The 17,915-nt window shown below is 33.3% G+C and overlaps 1 protein-coding gene across 1 annotated transcript; it reads right to left on the reverse strand.

The window, feature by feature from the left end:
* Window positions 1-7,735: 7,735 nt before the first annotated feature.
* Window positions 7,736-12,561, reverse strand: LOC137836401 (uncharacterized). Its single transcript, XM_068645126.2, has 9 exons — window positions 12,327-12,561; window positions 11,982-12,186; window positions 9,822-9,912; window positions 9,574-9,719; window positions 9,137-9,380; window positions 8,955-9,059; window positions 8,697-8,879; window positions 8,414-8,618; window positions 7,736-8,337 (listed from the first exon to the last, which is right to left on the reverse strand). The coding sequence occupies exons 1-9, from the start codon at window positions 12,544-12,546 to the stop codon at window positions 7,850-7,852; spliced, it is 1,887 nt and encodes a 628-aa protein (XP_068501227.1). The 5' UTR covers window positions 12,547-12,561; the 3' UTR covers window positions 7,736-7,849.
* Between the last annotated feature and the right edge of the window lie 5,354 nt (window positions 12,562-17,915).

Here is a 17,915-nt window from a genome sequence, read left to right on the forward strand (position 1 = left end):
TGTTGCACCTTTGCCTTGAACTCTATTGGATATACATTCTCTTTTTCCTCTTACATCCTTTCCCCACAACATAAGCATATGACAACTTTTCATTCCAAATTGTATGGCTCTGATTTACGTTGGATTTGGTGTTCCACTCCTTCCTTGGCTCTCTAAATCTGTTAAAAATTGGTTTGGGTTCTACATTCCTCCCGTGTCTTGGTTCTCTGTCTCTATTTTATTTCGGTATGTTTACCCTTACTTTCCAGTAACCGATTTAGACATAATCCAATTTCCTTTCCAGCTCTACCACATCTATCACATCTTGAAACTGAACAAAGACAAATATTTGATTTTTGTTATTCATTCTTCTAGAAATAAACACATCAACAATATATATAATACCTAGCACCATTAAAAGCACACATTGTTGAATCAAGTGTGATCAAAAGCTTTGAAGAATCCAAATCCTAGTGTTTGATGGAAGGTTGAACTTGCTTGAAGTTGTTGTTGTGTTTTAGAATAAGATCTGGGTAGTTTATCTGTGTAATCCACTCTTTGTTGAATCTAAAGCTAAAGTGTTTTCAAATCTTTTAAGTTTAAAGTGTTTTTCAAACTAAGTGAAAAACAACCTGTTGTTTTGTCAAAACAACCAATTGTTTTACTCTTAGGTGTTTTTGAAAAGGTTGAAAACTGTTTTGGTTGGTTGAATTGCTGTCAAACCAAAACAATCGATTGTTTCATGCAATCAATCGATTGTTTGTTTGAAAATCCTAACAGAATCTGTTTGGTTAGTTGAGTGTGCTTTAAATGATTTTCAAATTGAATACGCTCCTGTTTTAAATGCTTTGACCAATCTTTGAAAGCTATTAATAGTTTTGTTTATGTTTTATAACAAACAAGAAAGGAAAAAAACATATTTGAGTTTTTCAGAGATTGCTTTCAAGATTTGATATTTCACTATTCAGCTTTGGTTTTCTCAGGAGAAAGTGGAATAGGATTACATCTGTATTGATTTCAGTTCATTCTGTAACAAGTGTAATTCGTTCTGAATACTTTGTAAATTCTGGTGTTGTAAGCCAAGAAGGGTTGTGTGCTCTTGAGGTTGTCAAGATCAACATTCTTGGTGTGTGTTGAGCCAAAGGAAGTGTGTTTCTTGAGGGGATCAAGGTCACTTCTTTAGTGGTTTTGTGTGTAATCTGTAATTGATTGCTTAGTGGATTGCCCAGTGGATTCTGGGGACTGGATGTAGCTCTTGGTTTAAGAGTGAACCAGTATAAACTGTTTGTGTATCTCTTTCTTCCCTTAAACTCATTTAAATTCAGTTGTTGTTGTTTTGCTGGTATAAACAACCGATTGTTTCGAAGAAACAACCGATTGTTTTTTTGGTGCTTTGCTGTTTTGTGCTTTGTTTCTTGGCTAACTGAATTCCTAATCTGGTTTCGACAACCCCCTTTAAATAATTCACCCCCCCCCCCCTCTCGTTTAAGGCCATACATTCTAACAATTGGTATCAGAGCTTGGTACTTGAAAAATACTCAAGTTTGATCCTAAAATCTTTTTCAATGGCTGGAAAACTATCTTTTGAGGAAGGTGCTTCAATTAGCAAACCACCTTTGTTCTGTGGTTTGAATTATAAGTATTGGGAGGCTAGAATGAAAATCTTTGTTGAATCCATTGATCAAGGGATTCGGGATGCAATTGAAAATGGCCCTTTCATTCCAAAGATTAAAAAGAATGGATCTTTCATTAAAAAACCTTGGTCCCAATGGACTAATGAAGAAAGTGAAAAGGCCAAGTTTGATTGTTGTGCCAAAAATATAATAACATCTGCTTTGGATTCTAAAGAATTTTTCAGGATATCGAAGTGTGAATCTGCTAAGGAAATGTGGGATACACTCAAAGAAACTCATGAGAGAACCACTGAAATAAAGAAATCAAAGACAAGAAGAAATAGGAGACAGAATCAAAAAGGTCTCAATCTATGCTTCATGGCCAAAAAGGAAGATGATTCAAGCAGCGTAAGTTCCTCTAATTCTTCAAATGCTGAAAATTACAGTCAATTGCTTCAAGCTTTTCAAGAAACACATGAAGAAGCTAACTGATTGGCTCTCTTGAACAACCGGTTGAAAGGAATGAACAATTGGCTTGAAAACAAAGTCAAATCACTGGAAGAAGAATTTGAAAAATTCAAAAATAGATTTTGAAAACCTTGAAATCCTTTACAAAAACTCTTCTTGCAAGTGTGACACTCTTATTTGTGAAAAATGTGAAAATCTTGAAAAGAAAGTTCATTATCTTGCAAAGACTGTGGATAAGCTTTTAAAGGGTAAATCCAACTTTGAGAATGTCTTGGCATCTCAAAATTGTGTTTTTGGAAAAGCTGGATTAGGTTTTAATCCATAGAACAAGCAAGACAAGTTTTCAAAGTCATTTTCGAAACTGCCAGAAAAACAACCGATTGTTCTGTCGAAACAACTAGTTGTTACATGTTTCTACTGCATGAAAAGAGGTCATTCTGTCAGATTCTGTAAAATTAGGAAATATTATGTTCCTAAAGGCATTATGAAATGGATTCCTAAAGCTTCTAGAGTTTCCAGTGATGAATGTAAATCAAAAGGACACGCATTTAAAAGGGGACCAAATCTTTGTACTTGAAATTTCACTTTGTAGGGAAATTTGATGGAAAGCATGCAGCAGTGGTATCTGGACAGTGGTTGCTCAAAACACATGACAAGAGATAAATCAATGTTTGTGAGCATCACCTTCAAACAAGAAGTCATGTAACATATGGAGATAATAACAAAGGAAGAATTCTTGGAAGAGGCTCTATAGGAGATAAGAGTATCTTGATCATTCATGATGTCTTGTATGTAGAGGGACTAAAGCACAACTTGTTCAGCATTAGCCAACTATGTGACAAAGGCTATCGAGTAATCTTCAAAAAAACTCTTGTGAAATCTGCCTTCCTAACTCAAAAGAGGTAATGTTGATTGGTAAGAGAATCAACTATGTTTATCTCTTGGATATTTCTTCTCCTTGTTCTATAGGTTGTCTTCTTTCTAAGCATGATGAATCTTGGTTTAAGAGTGAACCAGTATAAACTGTTTGTGTATCTCTTTCTTCCCTTATACTCATTTAAATTCAGTTGTTGTTGTTTTGCTGGTATAAACAACCGATTGTTTTTCTGGTGCTTTGCTGTTTTGTGCTTTGTTTCTTGGCTAACGGAATTCCTAATCTGGTTTCTTGCAAAGAATTTCATTCTAACTTAAAAAAATTTCGAAAATCCCCTTTAAACAATTCACCCCCATGATATGATTCCAATAGCATATAAGAGAAAGATTCTTGACCTTCTTAGGAATCAACTTGAGTTGGACAATAGTTAGGCACTTTTCTTAGAATTGGATCAATGTTCTAAGTCAAGAACTCACCAAAACTAGCACCAAATCCAAAACTCATATGGAAGTTCCAATTATGATCAAATTGAACCGAAAAGAATGGAACAAAAGATAAGCAAACTGAATTAGAAGTGCTGGAAATTAAACACACCGAACCAAATCAAACAAAGGAAGAATAGCTTGCTGGAAAATGGAAATAGTCGAACCAAAAAAGGCAAGAACAATTACGCTAGACATGAAAATGAAGAAGACACAAAGCTAGAGAAAAGAACACTTATGGAGATGGAAGAGTAGGTGATTGATCACGCCACTTGGAGGATGGCTGCTCCAAGATTGGTGTGCTGCCGCCACTTGAGGACACCATGGATCCATCAAGATAAGACTAGAGAAGAAGGCTCAAAAGCTCTCCAATGCTCACTCAAAAATTGAGTATAGTTTCTTTACTCTTAATTCCAATCTTATTTGTACAAGGGCAGCACCTTTATTTATAGCCTATAAGGTGCTGAAATGCAAAGCCAAATGTGCCCCAAATGACACTCAAATTCGGCGCCAACTAGTGCATGAAGGAAGTGTGACTTTCCTTCCTAGTTTGGCACCTCCTAACTCCTATCTACACTCACCCTAGCATCCCTTACTACTTACACACTTATTTATTACATCCGCACCCCTACTCCATAAAAGAAATAAGAAGAGCCATCTTTTGATACTCTTGTCCCAAAGCTCTTGCCATGCTCCTAGTGATTCGTTGGGCTTGGGCCCCTTGTTGAGCTTGGGCTTCATGGGCTTGAGCATCCTCTACTTGGTTTCCATCATACTCCCCGGGTTGGAGAGAATTCGTCCACGAATTTGGGAAACCTGCAGCAAAAGGAGTGAGATCAGTAACATTGAAAGAATTACTACCAAGATAAGTAGTAGGCATATCTAACTCATAGGCATTATCATTAATCCTCTTGATGACTTGGAAAGGGCCATCACCACGAGGCATAAGTTTGGACTTCCTTAGAGAAGGAAATCTATCCTTTCTCAAATGAAGCCAAACCCAATCGCCGGGCTCAAAGAGGACCCCCTCTCGTTTAAGGCCATACATTCTAACACACATGATTGGAACATGGCCCCAGAAATCAATGTGAACCAATTGCAGAGTTTGTGTGTGCACAGTGAGAGAATTTTGAAAAGGCAGTTGATGGGATTTACCACGAACACAAGCTTCACAAAAATGAATATTGTTTGTGCAAGAAATATTGCATGTTCGAAAATTTTGTTTAAGAATATGAGAGTTACAATGACGAAAACAAGCATGCCAAGTTTGAGTAATAGGTTTTACATAAACAAAAAGAAGTGTTATTTGCAGTAAAATTACTAAGGGAATCAAGAGAAGAAAAAACATATAATCCTTCTTTAAGAATTTCGTGAAGAAGAACTTGTATTTTTTTCCTTATTTTTGACAAAACAAGAGTTAACAATAAACTTAAAATATACACCATTATCTTTAGCAAAATGAGATACACTTAGCAAATTTTTTTAATGGTTGGAACATGTAAGAGAGCATTCAAAACAAAGTTAGAGTGGATAATAAACGCAAGGAAGCATAACCAATGTGAGAAATAGAGATCTGAGCCTTTAGTTATTTTCACTGTTTCAGTGCCTTCATATTCATCTTGGACAAAAAACATAGATGGATCATTTGTGATATGGTGAGTAGCATCGCTGTCTAGATACCACAAGGGATCGTCAAGAGTTTAAGGAACTTCCAGAATGGTGGACTCACAAGTGTCATTTTTTTGTGAAGAAAATTGAGAAACGTTAACTTGAAAAGATGGAGCATAATGTTGATAAAACCTTCTCCAACACTGGAAAGCAATGTGTCCAGGTTTTGTGCAGATTTGGCACACAAGTTTGTTATATTGTGAAGCAGAAGATGAGGCAGAGTTCCGAGAATCACGAGAATTGAAACGAGAGTGGGAAGAACGCAGAAATCTTGATGGTCCAATGAGAGCTCTAGAAAACAATCTTGGACCACGTCTATATTGATTTTTAAACCTTGAGCAAACAAAAGACAGTGGCAAAGGAACCCATAAACCTACAATAGTGTTTGCTTGCAAAAGATGATGACCGAATTTGGTTTGTCGTTCAAGACGATCTTCTTGGACACGAAGAAATGCTTCGATGTCTTCCACAATGTAGGGGTCTAACCTGGTCATGACAGCAGTAACAAAGGGATTGTAGTTCTCTGATAGAACGTCGAGCATAACTTCAATATGTTCATCAGCATAAGTGAGTGCTCCTATAGCGGTAAGCGAATCAACGGTCTTCTTGATAGCAAGAAGATATGCGCGAATGTTGCGATTTTTCTTTGGGATCTTGAGTTGAACCTTGAGTTTCTTGATTTGAGCCTGAGGGTGGAACCAAAATAGTTTTTGAGAATGTTCCAAATTTGGAAAGAGGTAATGAGACCAACCATTTTTGTTAAACTCGACAATGACATGGAAGAAAACATCCACACAACTATGAGATCATCTTGTTGAAGATAAAACTTATTGGTTGGATTTACAGTAGCAGAAGAAGCATCGGACGTTGTAAGAAGGCGAGGAGGAACATTCGTGCCTTCAATAAAATGAAAGCAATATAGTGCATGGATCATTGCAAGAAATTGTTATTTTCGTAACAGAAAATTATCGCCATTGAGTTTAAGAGTAATAGAAGTAGTGAAATGATGAGGAAAAAATGAAGATTTGAGCAGACATGAGCCTGTATCAGTCATGATTGACTCAGAGGATGTGGTCATGAGAAAAAAAATTGGCTCATGATAGCATGTAAGCTAGAAGAAAAGGGAACCAGAAACAGGTAACAATGCAATGCAAGAGAGAATAATGTTATTTCTTTTAATGTAGCAAAGAGTGATGAATTTAAGAGGATGTGGTTGAATTAATTGGTAGACATGTTATACTATCATCCTGACTTTAAAGTTGATTATGAAGTGAAACGTGGATTTTATGACTGTTTGGAGAGGTTGGTGAGAGACATTCATGTGATGAGTAAAATTGATGTTCAACTTGAGAGTTTCAAGAGAAAGTCTAGATTGTATGGTACTGACATAGCTAAAAGTGCTCTCAAGACCAAAACTCCATCACAATGGTGGGAATCATATGGTGATGAACATCCAAAACTACAAAGATTTGCAATTAGAGTACTAATTTGTAGTTCATCTGGCTATGAGAGTAATTGGAGTGCTTTTGAAAGAGTAAGAATTTAAATTATTGAAAGTGATTTTATAATTACTTTTTAGATTATCATATGTGTTAACTAGTTGAAAGAGTAAGAATTTAAATTATTGAAAGTGATTTTATAATTACTTTTTAGATGATCATATGTGTTAACTAGTTTTATAATTATTTAGATCCACACTAAGAAAAGAAATCGGTTACACCAAATGACCATGAATGATGTGGTGTTTATGATGACTAATTCAAGATTGATGAAGAAGAAAGATGTTAGAAAAACAAAAGATTATACTATTGATGATCTTTCTTTTAATGATGAATGGACTCTGGAGGAAAATGAAACATTAGATGGTTTAGATGAAGACATATTACCTGAAGTTGGACAAGATGATGCTAGTAGAGGAGCAACAACTCCATCCATTAATGATTTGGAGGTTTCTCCAATTGATGATGATAATGACTTGGAGGTTCCTTCCCTTAATGATAATGAAAATGAAGATCTTTTGGAGGAGGGAGATGATTATCCCATGATTAATATGAATGATTTTGTGGGATAGTTATATGTATTAAACATTATCTTGAACCTACTTTTAATTATGTTATGTATTTGGATCATTTAGTTATCTTATGTATTTAGACCATTTTATGAATTATGAATTTATGTTAAATTATGTTATGTACCGTAGTAACTCGAATAGTAACTCTTCTGAATCGAGTTACAATTCTCGAGTTACGAGTGAGTTTTTGGACCACCTCCGATCCGCCTCCTAGTTACGAGTTTGACAACATATAAGCCAACCTGCATCGTGCCAAGCAAAGACATACATAAACACGTAATCATCCGTGTCAAACAACATCTATCGTCTTAATGTCTCTAAGGCTAACAAAAACTAACATTTTATTTTCTATTTATCTAATTAAAGTTTAGTTTTGATACAAGATTTTGGAAAAGAGCTACCAGATATAAGAAAACCGATTAATATTAAGAAGTTTCAATATTCATCTCTCTCTTTCAAAGAGATATAGTTACCAAATTCCAACCAAGAGAAACAAAACAAAAGATGATATTATATTTAATTGAATATGGAAGCATTTAACTAGTTAAAAAATGTGTAAGCATCCAAGCACATAATTTCTCCTCAAATAGAACAACAGCAATGTATTATACTAAATTAAATAGCAAACGAAACAAGGAACTTGATGCAAAAATGGTAAATGGACTAAACTGATAGGGCGCATAATTTTCAATTCCTAATTGGCTTTGTGGGGTTTAGTTTTAAGGCCAAATCCAAAGGGGAAAAGGGGGTCATAATGACTATCTCCTACATTCATTGGCAACTGATCAACAGTCTTGAACCATGTCCTTGGAAGCTTGCCTCTAAAGCCATAGTCACCAAACAAAACATCAGTCACACCTTTTCCCTCGGTACCAGGAAGCCAAGCAGCAACCAATGCTTCAATTTTGTCAACATATGGTTGTATAACCACAGGACGACCAGAGATTATTACAGTAACACATTTGACTCCTCCACATACATTCTTTATGGTTTCTGGCCCAGGTGCAGATATTGTCAAATTCAAGCTATCACCATTTGTTTCAGCATATGGTTTCTCTCCGACTACCACAATCCCATATGAAAAATTATTAGACTTAATGAAGTCCAAATCAGGATTCTCCTTGTAAACTACCTCGGTATCTTTATGGACTGTATTTTTTATAGCACTAAGGATTGTTGTACCTGTAGATCACATAGGCCTTATCAATATTCTACTTATACAAAAGGTTAACAAGTTATTAAGAAATTTATAAAATACCTTTGGTGACATTGTTTCCAGTAACTCCTTGCCATTCAATTGTCCAACCACCACATTGATATCCTAGATTATCAGCATGGCTTCCAGCCACCAATATCTTTGAAGCTCTTTTAGGAAGAGGGAGAAGTGGTTGGTTAGGATTTTCACCATTCTTCAATAGAACCAAGGATTTCCTCACAGCTTCCCGAGCCAATTTTCGATGTTTCTGCCAAAACAATTTTATCAGCATGCATAAAATTAATGGCTAGGTAAACAATATACACATGTTTCATGACTAACAAACCTTCCTCCCGAGCTCGTGAACTAGGCTATGATCAGCCAATGGGTTCTCAAAAAGGCCCATAATGAACTTTACCCTCAAAATTCTCCTTACTGCATCATTAATTCTGCTCATTGGTATGGCATTAACTTTCACCAATGAGGTTAGGCCATCTATGAATTCTGTGTAGTTAAGGGGAACCATTACCTGAACCATTAATAGAGGAAATATTAGAAGATGATACATGGTCAATGGAAAAACGACTTTCAATCCATAGTTTACCATGTCAATTCCAGCAGTGATTGCAGCATAAATGGAATACGTGTAGTTAGCATGAGGAGGTGTGGTGATTCTATCAATTCCCTCCCAATCAGATATGACAAAACCCTAGAAAAAACCAACCAATTTTAGGACTCACGTCACAAATTTTAAACTAAATGAAACCCTCATAAATTGAGTGTTACCCTAAAGCGTAGAGAGTTCTTGAGAAAGTCTGTGATTAGATTATGATTGGCATGCATTTTTTCTCCGTTCCAGCTTGAATAAGAGACCATGACAGTCGAAACACCCTTGATGATTGCGTCATAATAGGCTGGCATGTGAATGCTAAGCAATCCATGTCTGCTTATCACTGTGTTGTTCTCATTGATTCCATTTTTGGTTCCTCCATCCCCAACATAGTGCTTTGCAGAGGCTATAACTTTTCGCCTAATGACACCGTGTTAACACCAACGTCAAGACAAATTTGTTTTTGAATAATATAAAAGGAAAAGAAAAGAGAAATGGGTTTGAGTAAGGAATATCCAAAATAAAGAATAAAAACCAAAGAGTTTTGAAAGTCGATAATTTATATAATCAACTCTTGCAAGTAACAGAAGATAAGGAACAGTGAAGTTCTTACTTTCCAGCAACAAATGGAACACCTTTTGTTGAGTTTGTTGGAATTTCACCTTGCAGACCTGGAATAATCTCAGTCATAGCCTGAACTACTTTGTGGTCTTCACTATAACTTTCATAACATCTTCCCCACCTAGGATCTCTACAAACCTATACCACATATTATATATAATAAGACTATATATGAGGCCAAATAGATATGAGATAATTAGATGCTGATAAAAAATTATTGAGTAGGATGTTCATAGTTACTGCTATGCAAGGTGCAAAGGCATATTGAATTCCAGTAGCTCTAACTTCAAGAGCAGTTGCTGCTCCAATTCTCCTCACAAGTCCAGGGTCCCTGCTTGATCAAAGATAAACTTCTTCAAGACGCAAAATTTTGAAAAACATCAGTAATTTTCTCTAACACACTTTTAGTAAGGTAATTTTCTATAACACACTCTAAGAAAAGTTGTGAGAATTTGTAAAGACAATTGCGATTGAAAGTTTTGCTTTAAACGAGAGTAAGTAGGTATCAATATTTATACAAACAACTTTGAATAAAAAAATATGCTTTGGATAAGAGAAATTATTATAAAAATATTTTAAATATTAACATGTGAATTAATTATAATATAAGATTGACAAAAATTATAAATTTACAATATTAAATTATGTTGTCATTAATATCTTAATATTGAAGTCAATTTGAATGTTATAATACATGTTCATAATTAGTAGATGAAAAAAATATACACTTTGAAACTCCTAAAAAATACTCTCACCTAATAATCAACTCTACGATAACACATGCCTTATCCTTTTTTTATTTTTATCATTTATATATAATTATGTTTAATATTAAAAAAATTAAATAAAAGATGTCAATTGAATTAAATAATAAAAAGAGATAAAAGTTATAATTTTTAAAAAAAATGAAGATATGAAAATAAAATTGCTTCAAGTCCTAAGAATGCACGTCTAACAAACTGTTTCACGTTTAATCAACTGTTTCGTTCACTCCACATTTAAAATTTAAAATTAACTGCGAAATGACAGTATATTAATTTTAAAAATAAATAATTTTCAATTAATTATAAAAATAATTAGTTATTTAGTAAATATTAAAAAAATAAAAAATACTGAAATATGAAAAAAAATCACTCATCCACCTTTCATTCAATACAAAACCACCCTACTTATATTAAATGTTTTAAAAAAAATAAAAAATATGCAATATCGATGATAATGAAATACAATCAAATATTGATATAAAGAATAATAGTATATATTAAAATTTTAAATTAAAAAATAAATAAATATTATTATTATTTTTAGTAGTGTTAAATGAATGTATTTTGTCTTTTAAAATGTGAAAGTATCACGCATCCTGAATTCATGAAAAACTATAAAATTGGAAAATAGTCATAAAAAGAGGTCCACAAAATTTTATGACTTCTAAAAAAGCCGTGTGATTTTATCTGATATACAGTTTTATTTATAATTCGAACTGCTTTACCAATTAATAAGAATATTAAAAATATATTCATTTATTATATTTTGAAAATTGTATTGTTTAATAGAAAAGTGGACACATACATCAAATTGCATACGCTAGTTATTAATAAATTAGATATTCAATTATGGCAATGTATTATAACGTTTTGGAGTCCCATTCTTAATATGTTTTAACCAATTGTTACTTTTGTTAAGCATTGTTTATTTTGTTTGAGCTCCATCCATATTACGCATAATCTTTGATTCCAATATCTAATAACGAATTTTAAAAAAAATATATTAAAACTCAACCTCATAAAACCGGCTCTCCAACACACCCCTCACGCTGAGAGTGATAGATAGAAGCTCGTGCGTGGGACTATATATTATGGGTGATCCGATAACGGCCCGATAGCGGGTGGCACGATAGGCCCAACACAAATACTCGTTAGGATAGGCTCGAAATGGCTCTGATACCATATTACGAAAGTGGACTTTAAGCCTAACTCAACCCCATAAAACCGGCTCATAGGGTTGAGGTTTGCACCCACTTATATACAATGAAAGGCTCTAATCTCTAGTCGACGTAGGATCTCCAACAATAGAGGCTAGTTTGTTAAAAACTAAAATGAGTGTTTTAAATAAATATTTTTTCAAATAATTTATTTAGGAAGCTGAAATTTGTTCCTTGAAAGCATAGAAAAGATTTACTTTTTTGAAAATAAGTAGAACAAACAAAAATCTCTTTTTTTATTTTTTTTTTACTTTTTTTTTACTTTTTTTTAAATAAGTAGATTAAAATACTCGGAACAAACAGAAATCTCTTTATTTTTTATTGAGAAAGTTGTTTTTTTTTTCTGTCTTAAACTGAAAGAAACTGTGAATGTGATAAAAACTATGAAATAATGCATATAATGATAGAGAGAAATTTACCTGGTAGCACCTAGCCCAACATTGTGAGGAAAAATTGTTGCATTATATACATTATTATTGCCATGAACAGCATCGATCCCATATATCATAGGAATTCCCAATCTAGTTGATAAAGAACCCTTTTGAAAATCATTCACCATGTTAATCCAATCCTCTGCAGAAGCTTGAGCCTTTGGAACACTGCCACCCCCACTTAGCACACTCCCTACCAAAAACACAAACCATACAAGACAAAACAACAGTAAAACAATGAATAAATATACCAAAATATGTGCATATATATTCCCATCCACCATTATCTGTTTGTTTTTCATTCAAAAAGGACACACAAGAAATTGACCTTACCAATATAATAGTTCTTCATGATTTCTGCAGAAGCAACTTTACGTTCAATCTGTGTCATTTGACCGATTTTCTCCTCTAAAGTCATTCTCTTCATGAGATCCTTGATTCGAACATTCAGAGGCTGCTTTGGATCTTTATATTTCAAGTACTTTGCCTCGTTTATGGCTACCCAACAATGCAGGAGCATAATCCCCACCACAGAGATGCTGAGTTTCGCCATTTTTTTCTTCTCCTCAGTGCAGCTTCACATCCAGAGAGATCAGAACAAGGTTCGGGTTATTGTTGCAATCGTGAAAACACCAACAGAAAAGAAATCAATCCCAGTGAAAAGTTGCATACAAAACATGAAGAACACAAACAACACAAAAGCAATAAACAAAAAACAATCTACCTGCAACAGAAAATCAATAGAAGAAGATGCACAGACAAGAAGGAGGTTCAAGTCTCCAACACAATGGCACACTGACAGAGAAGAGAAAGAGAGAAAACATACTTCTTAATGTGCTACGTATGAATATATATATATATATATAGAGAGAGAGAGAGAGAGGATATTACTGTTACGTTTATCAAGATAAGATAATGATATTACAGATTTTTTTTTCTATTTTAAACTTAAATTTTGGTTAACAAATAAGATATTATTACAGTGTTTTTTTTATTTTTTAAATTTCAATTTTCTTTTATTAATTATTTTTATAACTATTATGTTAATATGCTTTTGACTGATACGGGATTTGGCTAGGGCAGAAAGAGAAAAAGTTTAAGCAAAAGAATATTTCTTATAAGGAATTCAAAATGATGCATCTTTTTGGCTTATATTATAGAATGTATTAATAACACATTAAACTTTCTATTTCTAAACTTTTTTAATAATGACACTGATTAATATTATTCAATGATTTAATTCATTGAAAGTAACCATTGTTGGTTGAGTTTTAATTTTTAAAATACTTGAAACTGTAAACATTTATTTTAATTTAAATATTATAATGAAATATTTGAGTAAATTATACTCTCTGTCTTGAGATATGTGCATATTATTGTTGTTAGCTTTAGAAATTGAATTCCCTATCTCCCATTTAGTCTTTCAAAAGAAAACTTCAAGTGCATCCAGCATTAATTTTTTTACTTCCCCATTAAAATTGTCGCTTAAATTAATTAATTTTTTTATATCAGTCAAATACTACATTTATTAAAAAGGTAAAATTATGTTTGTTTTTGTGAGGAGAGAAACCTTCTATCTCACTCAAACATATGATACTAATTACTTATTATTTTAAAAAAAATTATAAACCATTATTTTCAAAACATCATCTTTCTCTTATATATAAATGTTATATTATTCTTTTTTTTCTCGTGCTAAAATTTACATATTCTCGTATTACTCAATTCACGAAATTCGAGACTGTTAATATCCATTAACATCCATCCACCTCCTATAGTTATTTATAAATTATGTTGATAATTACTTTTAACTAGTTATAACCATTATGTGATCATGAAACTCATGTCTGTGAAATTCGATATCATATTGAAACAATTATTACTATAGGTTATGGTTTCTTAAGCCAATAAATACAATCAGAGAGTATTTCTCACTCACATATATTTTGATATTTACTTACTACTTAATATTATTATATTCTTATTAACTTGAACGTCAGACTTTCACTTTGATTTTTTCAGTAAAGTTTGAAAATCTTTCAAACTGAAGGTCATCATTGATAACTCGGATTCACCACCGCAAACGACTCAACGCTAAACCCAGTAAGAACATTTGGCGCCCACCGTTGGACCCTAGTAAAAATTTCCCATAACCACCACAATGAACTCTCAACCAACTCGATGTCGTAGTGCCTACACCACATACGACCATAAAGTTTCCAATAGAAAATGGCTCAATAATTACTATAAAAGTTGACCCCAAGACAACTCGATAGTGTTACAAACAGAGTTTAAGAGTGACAAAGTACTTAATGAAGGCTCAACTTCAAACAGCACAACGCAAACAAGGCCCATTATTTAACCTCCTGAATAACAAGACGTACCTCGAAAAATCCACAATGTTGAGGAGATCCTCCTTCTTATAAGCAAGTTAAAGAAGAGGTCAATCTAGATTCTAGAGCTGAATTTGAAGAAAATCATCCTAACTTTGATGAATCGATGCCACTCAATTCCTTTCCCCCTCAAATCACCTGAGTTGGGAAGACAATTCGTCGAGCATTGAGGAAAAAAATTGAGCTAAGTACTTGATGACTCTTTTTACGACAAGTGTATCAGGTTGGAAGTAATAATTTGTTCCTAAGGACGGATATCGAACCCACGAGGAACAACTATTTAAATCCTAATAGTAGCATTCACTAAGTATAAGAATATGTACAATAATTTGATTTGAAAGATATTGACATAAGTTTGCATGAAAATTAAATAAAATAAATAAATGAGTAAAAGATTCTAGTTAAGAAAATTGGGAATGGTGTTAATCCTTCTCACTCGTCTATAAACATATAAAATTTCATCTTGATTGAGATTGATGCACATATAAAAATCATTCATATTGATTCCTCGCATACAAAATTATTAAGAGAGTCTCGTTAATATTGATTTCTCGCATATTTATAAAAACTCATTATCATTATGAACAGATGTTATAAAAAAATAATATTTCAAATCTATTTCTAGCATTCAAATATGTTAAGCATTAAATTTAGGTCAGATGCTTAGAAGTACTTTCCTGTCAAATCTAAAGATCAAAACCACGAATAGTTTCAAGCTTTGAGATAAAATGATAATACCAATCATCAATCAAGAACTGAATATTATAGATAAGTATCACATCAATACATAAGAGTTTGAATAGATTCTTTCAATCCAAAGAAAAGAATTAGTCACTCGTGATGGTTATTACAAGCATGGACAAGAAGAAAAGAAGATCAAATGCATTTCTCCTTGATGACTACCTCCTTTAGGGTTTCCTTCCTTCGATATAGATCTCTTTAGATCTAATGGAAGTGGACAATGTTCTCCACATAAAAGTTTTTCCTGTTGCACCGTATCTGTATAAGAAAAAAGTTCGCCAACTTCATAAAGTACTGTTGTCATGATATTCTCGTAGAAATTCACTTGCTCAATAGTAAGACACTGAAATAAAGATTCATGCATTTCAAACATGCTTATGTTATCATAATTTATTTACCAATACTTCTTTCCTTTCTTACTTTCTGTGGGGAAAGTTAACTAATAAAATTCTCTATCTCCTCTAGAGCGCAATAGAATTCATTTAGTCTTTCTCTTCCGCATTGCTACTTGTGGCTAGCACAGGAAATTGAACTCAATGTATTACCTAACTGATGCACACTAGTCAAGGTATTTATCCTGCCTTCATGCCTTTGCTTTGAAAGTCTTTTTGTTCCTTATTGAACTCCTTCATCAATAATAAATCTATTCTAAAGATTAAAAGAATCTAAATGAATGGGTTATGGTAGACAATTGAAGTCTTTTAAAGACTTACCATTTGAAAGTAATAATTGTTCTTCTTGTAGAAGACAAAGATTTTGTAATTCAAGATCTTCAATTTGATGACCTACCAAAATAGGCACAAGTCACATAACAGATTTATTATTAATTAACTTTGAAATAAATAAATAAGTTTATACCTGGTAGCTTCAACTCATTTCTTCCTTTTGTATACAACATCATCTGATAGCAACTTCCAAGTATTGTTCCACACTTCATCAGGCTTGGACATAGTATTCATGAGTAAGAGGGTAACAAACAATATTCTCAATTGATTTCCATAAGCAAGGTAGTTGGACTATATAATGACATCAATAAATTATGTAAGCCTTCCGATACTCAAAACACATTTTCCTCAGCTTCCATTTCCTTTGTTGTTCCATCCAAACAAACTTGCTAGGAAATTCAACATAGGTTAAATGTTGGCCCTCTTAATAAGTTTTATTTTCCTCAAACCAAGCTAAAGACATTGTTCTTTTATGTTCATTTTTATTAAAAATTTCATCAATTTCATCATTTTCTTTAAACAGAAAAGGTTGTTCATATAATAGATGAAATGTCAACATTTGAACTGAAGGCCATTTGTGATGAATATCAAAAGGCACATATTCTCCAAACTGCTTCACATGAAGATGTATATATACAATCATAGTAATGTTTAACTTCATCTATAGTTGGGGTCTCGTTGGAGTCTTTAGCAGTATTAGTAATTTTTAAATTTGCTCTATCTAGAATTTTGTTGACATATTTAAACAAATACTTGATTGAATTGGATTTATTGCAATATTTAATGATAACATGGGCCTAGTACCTCAACTGAAGCAGTGGGTTGTACGAAACAACATTTCTATTGTCTAACTTAATTCCATTTTTTTCAATGAATAAGTCATTGTGTCTACGTCTGTAACATGGATATCCATTCTCATCAATAGTATGTTGACAATTGGCGTTTTGGAATTGATAGAAATCTTCTCCGTTGAGGGGATGGCATGTGGACCTTCGTGTCTTTCTTGTCACTCATGCTTTCTATTTGCACTCTAGACTTTTATTTGTGCACACTAGATGGTCTAGAGTTGTTTTGGGTCCAAAGAAGCCCAGTTGTAACTCTAGCTAGACTCTTTTTTTTATTTATATCCTACACTAATTGGCCCAATACATAGTCCATGAAAAATTAGCCCAAATAAAACATACACTACCTTGTACAATTTTTACTAAACTAGACAAATTGGAGGAACAATCAACAATTAATTCTTTATAAATATATAGTCTTCTAAGTCTCTTCTTCTTTCTCCTTCTTCCAGTTATAATCCTTGTCAAAGGTCCAATATGAGTATTTTCATATAGTTTTCCATCAGAGGGCGAGGAAGTGAGGAAGATAAGGTTGTCGGCCTGGTTGGGGAAGGTGTCGACGAATGAGAAGGAGAAAGAGGATCGTGTTTGGATCATAACGTTCATAAAAGTGATTCGAGCTTGAAAGGTTCTAAAAAGGGTTGGAAAAAGCGTTATGTAAGGGCGTGTGATGAAGGACCATCCAAGCCACCATACACAAGAATAAAGACAGAAGAACTGTCTATATAAATAGTATAATACTCATGTCATTTACTTTCAAGAGTATTTTGTAGATGAATCAAATACACTCTAGAAACCCTCACTTGTCACACAAACAAGGATCTCTAGAGCATCTTAAGAGGACATATACGTCCCTCCATAGTTAAACTTGCTTAACTGAGATTTTGGTAGCCTAAGGAGCAAGCTACCTTCACCCTTTTCATCTATAAATACGTTAAATAAACCTCATGTACTCAAATTTCTCACTGAATGAAGTATTTTGAATTAAAAGTTCAATCTCTCCCATCTCTTTTTGCCAGTAAGCCTCTTTTGCCTATTGAACCTAACATCTTCATTATCATTCGCTGCTCCTCTCTCCAATTCCTTTTGTTGCCTTGCTCTATTCAACTCCACAATCAAGAACTTGGATTGCATCAAATGGATCAGAGCACCCAAAGGTCCTCCAGCCAAGCTTTGTTCATTTTCACACAAAAAAAAAATTGTCACCTTGTTCTTCACAGT

Source organism: Phaseolus vulgaris, chromosome 4, assembly GCF_051622355.1.
Source record: "Phaseolus vulgaris cultivar YP4 chromosome 4, ASM5162235v1, whole genome shotgun sequence".
In the NCBI taxonomy this organism is placed as follows: domain Eukaryota; kingdom Viridiplantae; phylum Streptophyta; class Magnoliopsida; order Fabales; family Fabaceae; genus Phaseolus; species Phaseolus vulgaris.

Excerpts from the sequence above, each read along its gene's own strand:
- LOC137836401 (XM_068645126.2), bottom strand. The coding sequence starts at position 12,546 with ATGGCGAAACTCAGCATCTCTGTGGTGGGGATTATGCTCCTGCATTGT. Across the intron at positions 8,619-8,696 it reads TTCACGAGCTCGGGAGGAAG|AAACATCGAAAATTGGCTCG; the intron begins GTTTGTTAGTCA and ends TTGTTTTGGCAG. Across the intron at positions 8,338-8,413 it reads TGGAAACAATGTCACCAAAG|GTACAACAATCCTTAGTGCT; the intron begins GTATTTTATAAA and ends TGTGATCTACAG.